This window comes from Anabas testudineus, chromosome 19, assembly GCF_900324465.2.
Source record: "Anabas testudineus chromosome 19, fAnaTes1.2, whole genome shotgun sequence".
Lineage (NCBI taxonomy): Eukaryota > Metazoa > Chordata > Actinopteri > Anabantiformes > Anabantidae > Anabas > Anabas testudineus.
This window is the reverse complement of record NC_046628.1, coordinates 16,342,444-16,354,838: the sequence shown is the minus strand read 5'-3', so window position 1 is coordinate 16,354,838 and position 12,395 is coordinate 16,342,444. Positions and strand designations below refer to the sequence as shown.

Genomic DNA, 12,395 nt, shown 5'->3' with positions numbered 1-12,395 from the left:
AATATCAACGGTGGCGTAAGAAGTATTATATCAAGTATCATGTTGCTGAATATTAAAATAATTAAGAGATTAATAGTATTTTTTAATATCAATCTGATTTTTAAAGGTAACTAGTGGTAATCAAATAAATGGAGTGGAGTAAAAGTATAATATTTGCCTACAATATGTCATGAAGTTGAAGTTTAAAACAGCAAATCAACAGTACAGTAGATCTGAGTACGTCTTCCATCGTTAATAATCTCACTAACACAACTAATAGTTGTAGCTATACAACATTCATTGATTTGCTTGGTTTAAGGGCATTTAAAAGATCACAAATGCAGTCAGACTATGGGAACAAATTTATTTCTATTCTGTTTATACAGAATCAATTTACAGTTTACAAACAACTGACCAGTTTTTTCTGAAGCAAATGATTAACTGCACAGGATGAAGGCCTACAGTTCAATCCTCAAAACTCCACCAAAGCATTTCACCAGGTTTAATGTGTTGTGACTAAATACTCTCTGAAACTGTCCAAACACAAGTTCACAAAGTCTACAGAGAAAAAACAGATTCCTTGTGTGCAACAAAAAAGAAAAAACAAATAAGCAAGGAAAGTCACAATTCATTGCACAATTCATAGTAAATCCATATGTGGTCCAAATAAAATGTTCATTTACAGCAGTGGACACGACGGTTTTGACGGTTTCGCTTCAAGGCTGTGCTTCTTCAGACTTTGAGCTACATCACATTTTCAGTTTGTTGTGTAGGCTACGGGCACAAGCTTATGAACAGCAAGTGAATGGTGCAAACAACCAACATCTCAGCATGACTTTTATACAGCCTTCAAGATTTTCACATCAAAATAGAAAAAAAACAAATAAAAAAAGGTTTTTAAACTGGTGAGCTCTTATAAACCTGCTAGATGACATAAATTCACAGTTGCTGATGCGTCGTAGGCAGTGGTGATGCTAGTAACAGCGGGAGCGTGTTGGTCAGTATGTTCTTGTTGTAAACATTTACGACCGGAAGTGAATTTTGTTAGAACTGGATTAAGGGAGAAGTCAGTGTATCTTATAACCAAGTTCTTTTGGCAACTCTGTGTGTCAGTGCATCCCATTTTGTGCCAAACATCCTCATTATCAATTCAAAAAAAGGTTTCATTTAAAAACACCCTATTCTACATGTTACATGCACATCATACTGTTTACACGTAAAATCTCATATAGTTCATTGTACCATTTACAAGTTTGGTGAAAAAGAGGATACAGTAGATATAAGAAACAAAGATATCCAAGGACGTAATAGCCGCAAGAAAAGTTGTCATTTTTGGCAGGCATGCTCCCCAGAGTGACGTGTTGTTGTTACCACAATGCAGTGTGCTTATTAATGTCTGTCGACCTCGACAGTGTAGCTAGGGTGACAACTACTACTACTGCTACTGCATTTGAGAAAGGGACCTTCATGCCTATCACTCGATCCTATGTGAAAGAAGGCACTTACAGGAGAGAAGTGGTACAGGTCCTGCCAACGCCAGGAGCCCGGAGAACTGTGGGGGGCTTTTGGTGCCTTCTGTTTATTTCATACATTCATATGCATGCAACCTTTCTATTCCAAATGGTATTTCAAATGTCTGGGAATCTATTTACACAACGCAAATTGCAAAGAAGTCCAAAAAAAAAAAAAATCTCAGCAACCGGAGAAAGGCAGAAACGCGTACTTTTGGCAGAAATGTACAGTAGATCACTGCGATAAATAAATGAAAGAAAGGATGACACTTGAAGATGATGCACAAGATTTCAAATCATTACTGTCTGTATAAGGAAATACAACACATGAACACGGTACAGGAGGAAGAGGAAATCAAGTACATCCCTGAAGGAGCAAAATGCACGTTGGACGTTGGACTTCATAGATCGCATTATCTGTTCACAGGGGCTCAAGAAAACAGTTTAATAGATAAATTTCCTACATATTCAGGCTTTGGGACGCTGTTTCCTTTAAAGAAACCTTATCCTAGCTATAGTGTAAGACAGGGGAGAAGTAAAGAAAACACAGGCGCACAATGTGAGCCAATAAAAATGTCATCCATGTCCAAATACTTGTATCAATTAATCTATTATTAAATCATTAGTAAGTGCTTTATTCTTATATTTTGCTCTATAAAATGGCTATTTCCACAGTCAGCGTACGCAATGGCTCAGACGATGGTTCAGTGGTGTATCAGGTGACAGGATTCACAATAAATCGGTACACAACAGACCATCTCAGTGGAAACCAACAGGATTAACTGACAGTGAGACTAACAAGAGTTACTAGAAAGTGCAAATGGCACCTCACCAGAAACACAAAGGTCAAACAACAACCTGAAAATGGACCAGTGGAGCAAGGTTGTGCTTTTTGTGATCTCTTTCTGTGAAAACATCACCCTTTAAAGATTGGTAAAAGGTCCAGTGTTCAATTAGTTCAAGAAGCTCACTTCCTGGGGTGGAAGACCATGAGAGGCCTGTCTTCAATCTTCTGCCAGGGGCTCTTCTTGTTCTCGTCTTTGTCGTCAGGATCGTCCTCAGGACTGGTCATGGAGTCGCGCCGGTTCTCGCTGTTGCTGCTGCGGCTGCTGTTCACACGACTGCGTCCTCTTCTGGGGATGGTAGATCCTCGGGAAGATGGACCTTCATCCAGTAGAGGGGTGAGGGAGTTCTCCTCGGGTGAGACTGGGCGTCCCTCGCTGCTGCTGGGCTCGCTGTGGTCAGGGTAGGCCAGCTTGGAGTAATTCTTCCCACCACTGCTGCTAACACCGTGAGGCTTCCGACCACCTGTTCCCCACCGGTCATCCTTTCCCTTCCGGGTCACTGTTGATTTTCTTTCTTGGGCTTCCAGAGGTGGTTCAAGATTGATATCTCTTGGAGCACTGCTGGGACCTCCGAATCCACCTCCACCCCCACCACTGAGGTCATTCCCAACATCTATGTAGGAGTGGCGCACATGAGCGTTGGCACGTCCATCCAGGGAGATGAACCAAGCCCGTGGGTGCTGCTTAACACCAAGCTCCAGTAGCTTCTTCTCTGTCAGGGCTTGTAGTTCCCCATTCATCTGGGCCATGGTGGAGTCGTTGAAGAGTACAGGGATGGTCACGGGTCCGCCAGAAGAGTCGGACACCCAGCTCGGCTCCTCGGAGTCATCACATTGGGATCCACCTTGCTGCTGCTGTTGCTGCTGTTGGCCTTGTTTCTGGGAGTGGTGGTGATGATGCTGCTGGCCTCCTCCCATCTGTGCACCATCTTTATCTTGGTCCTTCTGGTCCTTACCGTCTTTGCCGGTAAACTCTGAAGGGAGGCGCATGTAGTGGGCTGGAATGACCAGCGTTGGCACCATGCTCCGGTACATGTTCTCCTTCATCTGATCAATGGAGCTGCAGAAGATGATCTGACCTGGTTGGGTATTGAGAGAGGTGGGTCTGGCGAGGCTGTCGGCCGCTGCTGCGGAATATTCTGGAGGTTTGTCGGACTGACTTGGCACATAGCCTTGGAAGCGAGGCGGGGACGGGGGGTCAGAGGAGTACCCCCGATTGTCGTTGGCATTGTGGTGTCGGTGATACTCGGACTCCTTTCCTTCCATGGGGCTGTAGCTCCGGTTGTAGTCTTCATGCAGCAGAGGATTGTCCAGGTTGTTGGTCTCGGTGGCACGTGTCACTTTCATGGGGAAGCTTTCACCCCGTTGAGGACCTGAAGAATTCTTTCCCTTTGCATGTCGCAGCATGTGAGCTGGAACATGTTTGGTTAAGTCCTCCCTTGAACTCTGGTAATCTCGAGATGGTGACATGTCAGATTTATCATTAGAAGGACCAGACTCTACATGGCCTCCACATATCAGATTTAGGCGTGATGTGGATGTTCCCTGGTCTCTCTTTGCTCCGTTTAGATTGGAAGTGTGGGGTTTGCCTTGCTGTCGACGAGGTTTCAGACACTTCCGCCTGAAAGGAAAACAGAGAGAAAAGATTCAAGGTCAGAAAATAAAGAAACATCTCTTGTCTGTGTGAGGATTACAGAAAGAGTCTAATCGAAGGAGAGCCTGCATTAACCACAGGGTTGCAATTATGCAATTTTTGCTACTGATAGAAACCTAGACCCAGAGACCTGCGTCTACGCGCCCCACACCTGCAGTAGTAGAGCAGCACGCAGAGCAGGATTAGCACCAGCAGGGCCAGTGAGCCCAGGATGGAGAGCAGGAACAGAGTGTGGTAGGTAGTGATGTCCCTCAAGCCTGGGTGTGACAGACCTAATCCTGCAAGACAATTTCAGAGAGGTTCACATGACTATAAACCCAAAACCACAGATGCTGAGATTATATGAAAATTTGTAAAAACATTCATGGTCCCCAGAGGACAAACCCTACTGATTATTGTGATCTATGTTTTTGCATCTACTGGCAGCAGCAGACCAAAACGTTCGATTTCATAAATATCTTAACATCTACCAGATGTGGTTGCAATAAGATTAGTACAGGTTATCTTGATCTTCACATGATGAACGTTGGGTTTTGTAATAAGTTTTCATCACAGGAGCTTAATCAGAAAAAACCAAACAAACTTCCCATCAATCCGATAATCAGTCCTAATCAATATGACGTTATGGAATTCTTCTAAAGTATGCAGCAACATTCACACACACAGGAACAACTGCTGGATGAAAAGCAGGCGTCAGATGAGTTACAGCACCTGAAGATGAAGGGAAGGCCGCCAACCAGTATCCCATCTGAGGAACCACGATGTTCCAGACAAACTGGTTACCGTCTTTTTTGATGTAGCCCGTCCCGTTTCTAACCCACAGTCCTGCAAAGATGATGATGATGATCATTGCATTGTTATTATGCACATAAAAGGCAGCAGATCCAAGTAGTGCTGAAACACTACAACAGAAACTAAACTAGCAACAAGAAATCTTTTCAAATAAAATTTGAAGCTCCTCAGTTTTGAGCATTTTAAAAGATTTGCGTCATGTCGTGGTCTTGGGAGATGGAAACGAGACAGGAGACAATAGATGTGGTTTTGTTTCAGAACCATTAGACCCCTATCCTGCTCTACTGTGCAATACAATCAAAACAAATCTTGAATTAAACATATTTCAAAATACACTTGAGATTAGTAAACACAGCCTTACATGAACTTTGTGTTTCGGGAAAGCCAATAATCACATCGCCTCGCGTCACTTCCAGAGCAAAGCTGTTTCATAGCGTCCATGATTCATGGACGTGTTCTACTTACCCGTCTTAGGCTGATACAGCCAAGCAGGTACACTCGTGGCCATCCTGTTGCGAGTGTCAGACGGCAGCGGCACAGAGACGTGGATCGGATCCGAGACCTGGATATCACCGCCATCCTTATCAAAGAGCTGGACGCTGACTACTGCCAAAGGCGTCAGCTCTGTCCACCCAATTTCTGCACCTGATCAGAAAAACGTCAGCTTCACCATATCTGCGTTGTAAGGTTTAATGAATCAACCCGACAGTTTGAATTGTCTTTTAAAATGAGTGCTAGTGCTGTACTTCAGTCTCCAACCTGAGCTGTTGGTCTCTTGTCCCAGCAGAAACGGGAAACCGCCGATTTCATATTGACTCCTGGCTGTGGTCAGTGCAGCAGAGAGCGACGTGTAGTTGGAGTTGGACGGCAGCTGGAGGGTCTTTCTCTGCAGCTGCACCAGCGGCTGGTTACGAGCTCCTAAAAATAAACAAATAAAAAAATCACACTCTGATTTCATTTGATATCTGATTGAAGGCGATGTGTGAATTTAGAAATGCTTTTTATTTTTGTTACCTGGTGACCCAGACAGCACCTGCAAGATGTCATCGTACAGAATAAGAGTTCCTGGTCTCTGAACGAGGAGGTACAAGCTGACTGATGCATACACTAAAAATAAAAAAACAACACATTAGATTTCCAGTTGCAACAAAAATGCATAACCTATTATTTCTTTATATGATTTTTTCAGGCCCTTTCCAGCAGTTTTTAACTTTTATACAAAAGAGAAATTATCATATCTGGTGAACACTGACTCATCCTTCTACAATCTGCTAAATCTACAGTAAATCCAAACTAAAATGCAGCATCTACAGCGGTGGAAGCAGTACTCTTAATTAAAGTTACCACATTTTGTTACAAGCAAAAGTCTAGTATTTAAACTTTAGTTAAATATAAAAGTATTAGCATTAAAATAAAAACAAGTACATACAAGTAAAATGAAAGCACTATAATTAAGGGTTGAAAAACTGATTTTGCACAATGGAAGAATTATAAATATTGTGTTGACATTAAATAAGATGGTAATAATTCATAAGTCACTTTAAGTAATGAAACGTGGTGAATCCAAAAGAATAAATCAGATGTGCAGAGAGCGTCTGAGATGAGTGAGACAATCCTGCTAAGAGGCAAAGAGATTACACGGAGTGAAGGAGTCATCAGACAGAAAAACAAAGGACGATCTTCGTGCTCTTCATGCTTAATAAACTGCATTTTCCTCCGTGGCGACTTACAGGGGATGCGGCTGGAGTGCCAGGGCACAGAGTTGGTGACGTAATCTTGTTTGGAGGCTGTAATGATGACCCATGTTCCTGCGCGGTACAGGAAGCTGACTCTCACGACGCCGTCCCCACCGGCTCTGCTAGACGCCAAGATTTTGCTTTGATTGCCATGAACTTCAACCTGAGCATCTGCCAACGGTGACAGGTCGCTGTTGTCAAACACTTGGACTTTTATTTGCACCTCTGTAAGAACAAAGAGGAAAAAAAACACAATTAAGAGACAGAAAAGTATTAACAACAACTTAAATATCGACTTAAAAGGCATTTTTATTTTATTATGTTATTTTTATTTATTTACATTAAAATCTGTTGATGGATGTTTCTCTAATGTGAGTAATTGTTGTATTTAGACTGCAGAGTAAACCAAAAACCTTTAGATTTATAGGATGTTTCATTATTATTATTTTCAGTTTGCATTAAATGATTAATTAAAAAAATCCTGTACTTCTAGAAATGAAAACTAGTAGTTCTAGTAGAAACTTCTACTAGAAATCTGAAATAGATCCTAATTACATGGAATATTCTGATATTTGTTTGTGAATATTCAGTTTATTATCTGTAATAAAGTGAAAGTACTGTGCAGTAAACAAACAGATTTTGTAGTTATAATAATTTTTTCATAGAATTTTTCCTCCAGTTGTTTAAAACTGAAGCTTTTCGATTTACTGGTCGTGTGCAGTCTGATTACACTGTAAAGCAGTGATTACACTGCAGCACGGCTCAATTTATCAAGTCACCCTTGGCTGTTTTACAAGGATGACATCTTTATGCAACCGTGTAATGACCTACAAAGTGAGGGCGACATGTTTGCATGACAAGAACACAAGTCCTACAGTTCACATCCATTTCATCTATATACCTGCAGGTTTTCAACATAAAAAGTACATTTTATTGGATTTTTTTAGCTTCTGCTACCTTTATTATTTTTATTCTTACTCCTATGAGGAGAGATAATGCTCTATGTCGTAGCAGTGAAGGATTCAGTGACATTATTATGGAGTCAGTTTGCTATGAGCCCTGTTTTTATTAAACTGTTTTTTTTTTTTTACATTTTTACAACTTAGCACCATTAACAATGTGCCGGATAAGCCTTTAGCTGTTCTCATTTGTAATGTGCACATGGATGTACAGACAATTATCACTGGATTACTGTGATATTACGGAAAAGTTAAAAATCAGTTAGAGACCATCTTTGTTTTCTAAGAAAACAACATCCTGGTGATGTGTGAGTCACACAGAATCTAAAAAGTGTGATTATCTCTGAGGCTTTTAAAGTTTCTTAATTGACTCCATCACAAATGCAGCTGCTGCTCCAACTCTCAGAGCTAATAAAGTGTAGACCAGTCATTTCCAGAGTCTTATGATGCTGCTCAGTCAACAGCGACACACCCATCACAAATCCCTTGCGTGGCTCTTTCCCCCTCATCCTCCCATGTTTTCAGCCCCAGGACATTTTGTTTCTCATCTTGCTTCAGTGTGACCAAGCACGGATGTGGGTCACGCTGGGATGTTTCCATGGATACTGGCTGACTCTCCAAAAGCTGGCTTGTTGTGCTTCCTCACTCGGCTCATTCAGCCATTACCCGACCGGTAAACAATAAAGGCTTGCTTGTGTGTGTGGAGAGGTTTTCCCTCAATCTGGGCTCCACACTTGAAATACTGAGGCTTGAAACGGCTCCTTTCACGGAAACACTGAGAGTCACAGTGTCACATCGAGAGTCTGGGAAGTTTTCACTCCCTCAAAGTGCTTCAGCAGAGATTTAGTGGAGCATAAACCCTAAACTGGATGCAGCCACGTCTCTAGGCCGAGATGAATCCTCCTATCCTCAGTTCATATTGGTCAGAGGAAGGATTTGGAAGGTTGTGAAAACCAGTTTTCAGCTTCTAGAAACTCCCACTAATGATAATTTTCATTACTGAGGAGAAAAGATAAGAATACTACTTTAAAATGACTTAAATGATTGATCACAAATCAATTAATCAGCTGATTGTTTTACCTCTATTACACAGCTTCCTTGCAGATTCTCTCAAACGGTAACGGCTTGTAAATGACTGCAGGTCAGGACTGTGCTGAGCTGCACCAAAACACAGCTGATGTTTCAATTAAGTGACGATTTAATCAGTCAAACAGCAGCCGAGGAGGAAAATCGATAAAAATTCAACTAAATGAGCTTCTAACAGACAAGTAGAACACAGAGACTCGAGTCCACGTAGGAGCCTGAATATTTAACTCAGTGATGCGTTCATGTGTGTGCAGCTGATCCACAGGAGCTAATTTTAGGATCCTCTTTATACTCCTAGTATTTTAACAGCTGTGTTATTAAAATTCACATATAATTCACATATTTTAACAACTTTCATCATCAAAGAACTGTAAAAAGTCAAATATGTATGATATAAACACATGGTCGAACAATGAGCAGCTCCAGGTTCAGCGCCTTGCTCAAGGACACTTGAGGAGCCAGGAATCAAACCCCCCACTGCCCGATGGGTGGTCTGATGGATGGCTGCTGAGCCACAGCTGCTCTTTAACAGCAGCAGGTATTTTCATTTTCACATTTCTTCACCTAGCAGCTCTGGTTTCGTGTTCCCGGTGGGATTGGACCTTCTAACGTGATGTACTCGAGTAAATGTACTTCGTTACACCTCCCAGTGACTGTGATCATCCGTGCACCTCGGACAGCTGCAGGTCTGCCTGCTGTCATGTAATTACATCATGTCCTTCAGAATAAACTGCTTATTCTAAGGCCCGCTGGTTCAGTGTGCAGAGGCCTGGTTCCAGCAGCCTGCACCGAGGCCTGGTACGAGCTGTACTGATCTGAGCTCAGCCCCTCATGGATATTAATGATATTAATGGTTCTGTGTCCATTAAACCACCGTTTCTCTACCATCACCCTCCTTCCAGTCGACAGCACCGTGAAGCGCAGCGCTGCAACAACCGACGCTTCGTCGACAAAAGCCATAAAACGCAACCACTCCCATCTCCTCATTGTGCTGCGTCCCCCCGTATGGCGAGCTTACCAAAGGCTCCCTGATCTGGAAGAGATTTGGCCAGCGCCTCCCGAACCGCGCAGATCCACACGAAGAGGAGCAAACGAGAGATGCAGTTGTCTGGCATCCTTGCAACTACATCTCTAGTCGCAGCTCGGCGGCCGTGTGTCCATACTGCTGCTCCCAGCGCGTCCGTGAGCCGTTCACTCCTCGCACATTTGCTCGGATGCCAGGATTTGAACGGGGCTCAGATGCTGCCTGTGTCTGTGTCTGTGCGGGCTTCGCCTTGTTTTTATTGTCTGAGGTGGAGAGAAAGGGGAGCTTCGTTTCCCTCTGCTGATCTGCAGTGGAACAGCAGAGTGCAGAGCTGCAGGCTGCATGAAGCCACAGAGCAGGTTTATCTGTCTGTGAGGTCACAGAGCGACAGTATTTCAAAGAGCACTGAAGAATTTCTGCAAGAATTTAATGCAAATCATTTCTATTCTTAGTGTTTCTCCCAGTTTCCATTCAAATATAATACTTTTGTTATTTTGTTTATAGATTAAGTAAATCTGCAGAGAAACTATTTTAAAAATGAAATAAAAGCTGAAAATAGAACAAGGAGCATCAACATGCAGCTGTACTGTCAGAGACTCAACACATAAGGAACAGATATTAAACCCTGAGCTGATGACATTTTGTTTTATCTCCACTGTGTGAACTGGAGGAAGTCACTAGTGCACATGTTCTGTGAGCCGCCCCCCCCCTTTATTCTTTTTCAGACTTCAGGTTTCAACCACACAGTCTGTTTCACAGCATTTCCATTTAACTGGTGTTAGACAAGAAAACAAATGGACTTGTTATAATTAAAGGTTTAATGTTTTCCTAAATGTTTTTTTTCCTGGCAGCGAGAACTTATGGAAATAACATCTACAGACGAAATCATTAATAACAACATTAAACAAAATGCAAAAATCTAAGTTCTTCGCTCAACACGTGTTGATTTACTGACTTGGAATCAGGACACGAGCGTTTTTAAAATCCTGGCCACAGTCCTGTTGTTGCATTATTTCCATTTTTGTTCAGAGGGAAAGTTTGTGCTTTATATTCCACTACACGTGTCGGACGACGTCACTCGCTCATATTTCTAATTATAAACTGCTCAAACATTAGATTCTTATTTAATTAAAAACATTTTCACACTGTCAGGTGATATAAAACCAGGTAATAAATGTCTTTTCGTTTTTTATTCCACTTTCTACAGTATTTTGCTGATCTTACGTCTGTTTCTTACTGTTACATCATTTCACTGTTGTGCAGGTGAAACACAGGTCACAATCAGAGCATCACCTGTGTGTACATAATTATACTACATGATTGGGGCCCTGCAAAGTTGGCTCTCAGTATTTTACCACAGGTACGTTTGTGTATATGTACTGCATGTGTTGTTTGTCTGTTTGTGTTTTGCAGGCTGCAGCAGCTCTTTTAAAGTTCGTTGTGGCCCGAACCTCCCGCTGTGCTCTGTTTCTCACATTAGCCCTGAAACGCAGAGACGGGATGAGAGCTGGAGGCCAGGCTGATTCTCCTGTGGATCCAGGTTTCTCTGTGCCTGCAGCAGCAGCAGCAGCAGCAGCAGCAGCTGGTAGTCTTATTTATCATTTTTATTATTTAATTAAAAATTCACTTCAGATGGGGATTTTATTCCTGGCAGTGTGGTGGGGTGTTTGCAGATTTACTGTTCTGAAAAGGTTACACTACATCCACTGGTATTTTATATTGATTGCAGAAAGTCAGTCTCCTGCCTGTGTGGCTCTAATTTGCTTTTCATATTGAATCTAAATAGGTTTGAGTTGAAAATATTTAATGCTGTGTAACAGTAGCATAGAGAGGAGTCGTACAGCCTCCATGCTGCTCCATCAGTGCCTCTGTACTCTATACACCAAGTCATTTACATCCAAAGACAGAATGTTATTCTATGGAGTGAACGTCATGGGGGGCGTTTCAGCCACAGGCCGAGGACTTGGTGCATTTTATGAATTATCTTTGAGATGGTACGATACTGCACGTCCTCCCAAACGACCACACATATCTGATGGGAATCAAACCCACTGACTGTTTCAAACATGCCTCAACATTGAAAAAGGAGACAACAGACCACACAGTTTCAGTCCCATTAGGTTCAGCTAGTAGCCGAGAGGGACTAAAAATACACAACAAGTGGAAACAGACGCAGTTCTTCTGTTTAATTTACATTATGATGTTGTGTGTTAGGACTATTTCTCATTCTAAACCATCAAATCCAGTCTGCAAACTTTCTCAAACGAACACGTGAGTGTTTGTTTTGAAGATCAGATCAAACCCGTTGGTCCTTCAGGGTAAAATGTGTTCTGTGAAGCACACAGCATCTTTTAATGGCTGCTACTGCTCAGAACACACTAACTCAGATTAAAACCACCACTGACACATTTACAGGAACAAATGTGTCGACTCTTTGAAATTGAAAACTATAATTAAAGCAGCATCTGTACGCGACCGTGAACAGCGATGACTCAGCAGGAGAGGACGCCCCCCTCAGACAATCAACTGGGCCTTCACACGATCGTTCCTGGTTTATTTTAAATGTACTCGTTTAATGTTCCACAAATGCCCCCGCGTTGGGCAACAGATAGCACAAACATGTTGTGCGTTACAGAAAACTGCAAACATTTGACAACATGGGAAACATGAAGAGAGGTCAAATGTCATGGGCGAGGGTTTCCCTCCACTGGAGACTCGTTACGATGTTCATACACTGAATATGTACAATTCATCAGAAGCAGATGTTGCAGGCACAGAGCTGTTTATTCTGGATGAGAGACAACACTCGT

The 12,395-nt window shown here is 42.3% G+C and overlaps 1 protein-coding gene across 1 annotated transcript; it reads right to left on the bottom strand.

Annotated features, from left to right (window-relative positions):
• Window positions 1–336: 336 nt before the first annotated feature.
• LOC113156826 (protein FAM171A2) lies at window positions 337–9,822 on the bottom strand. Its single transcript, XM_026352176.1, has 8 exons — window positions 9,580–9,822; window positions 6,511–6,741; window positions 5,795–5,887; window positions 5,540–5,698; window positions 5,246–5,425; window positions 4,700–4,813; window positions 4,140–4,266; window positions 337–3,955 (listed from the first exon to the last, which is right to left on the bottom strand). The coding sequence occupies exons 1-8, from the start codon at window positions 9,674–9,676 to the stop codon at window positions 2,458–2,460; spliced, it is 2,499 nt and encodes an 832-aa protein (XP_026207961.1). The 5' UTR covers window positions 9,677–9,822; the 3' UTR covers window positions 337–2,457.
• Window positions 9,823–12,395: the final 2,573 nt, after the last annotated feature.

What these genes read in the sequence shown, in the direction of transcription:
- LOC113156826 (XM_026352176.1), bottom strand. Translation starts at nt 9,676, where the DNA reads ATGCCAGACAACTGCATCTCTCGTTTGCTCCTCTTCGTGTGGATCTGC. An exon ending in GCACTCCAGCCGCATCCCCT is followed by an intron (nt 5,888 to 6,510) that starts GTAAGTCGCCAC and finishes TTTTATTTTTAG; the next exon opens with TGTATGCATCAGTCAGCTTG. An exon ending in GGTGCTGTCTGGGTCACCAG is followed by an intron (nt 5,699 to 5,794) that starts GTAACAAAAATA and finishes GTTTATTTTTAG; the next exon opens with GAGCTCGTAACCAGCCGCTG.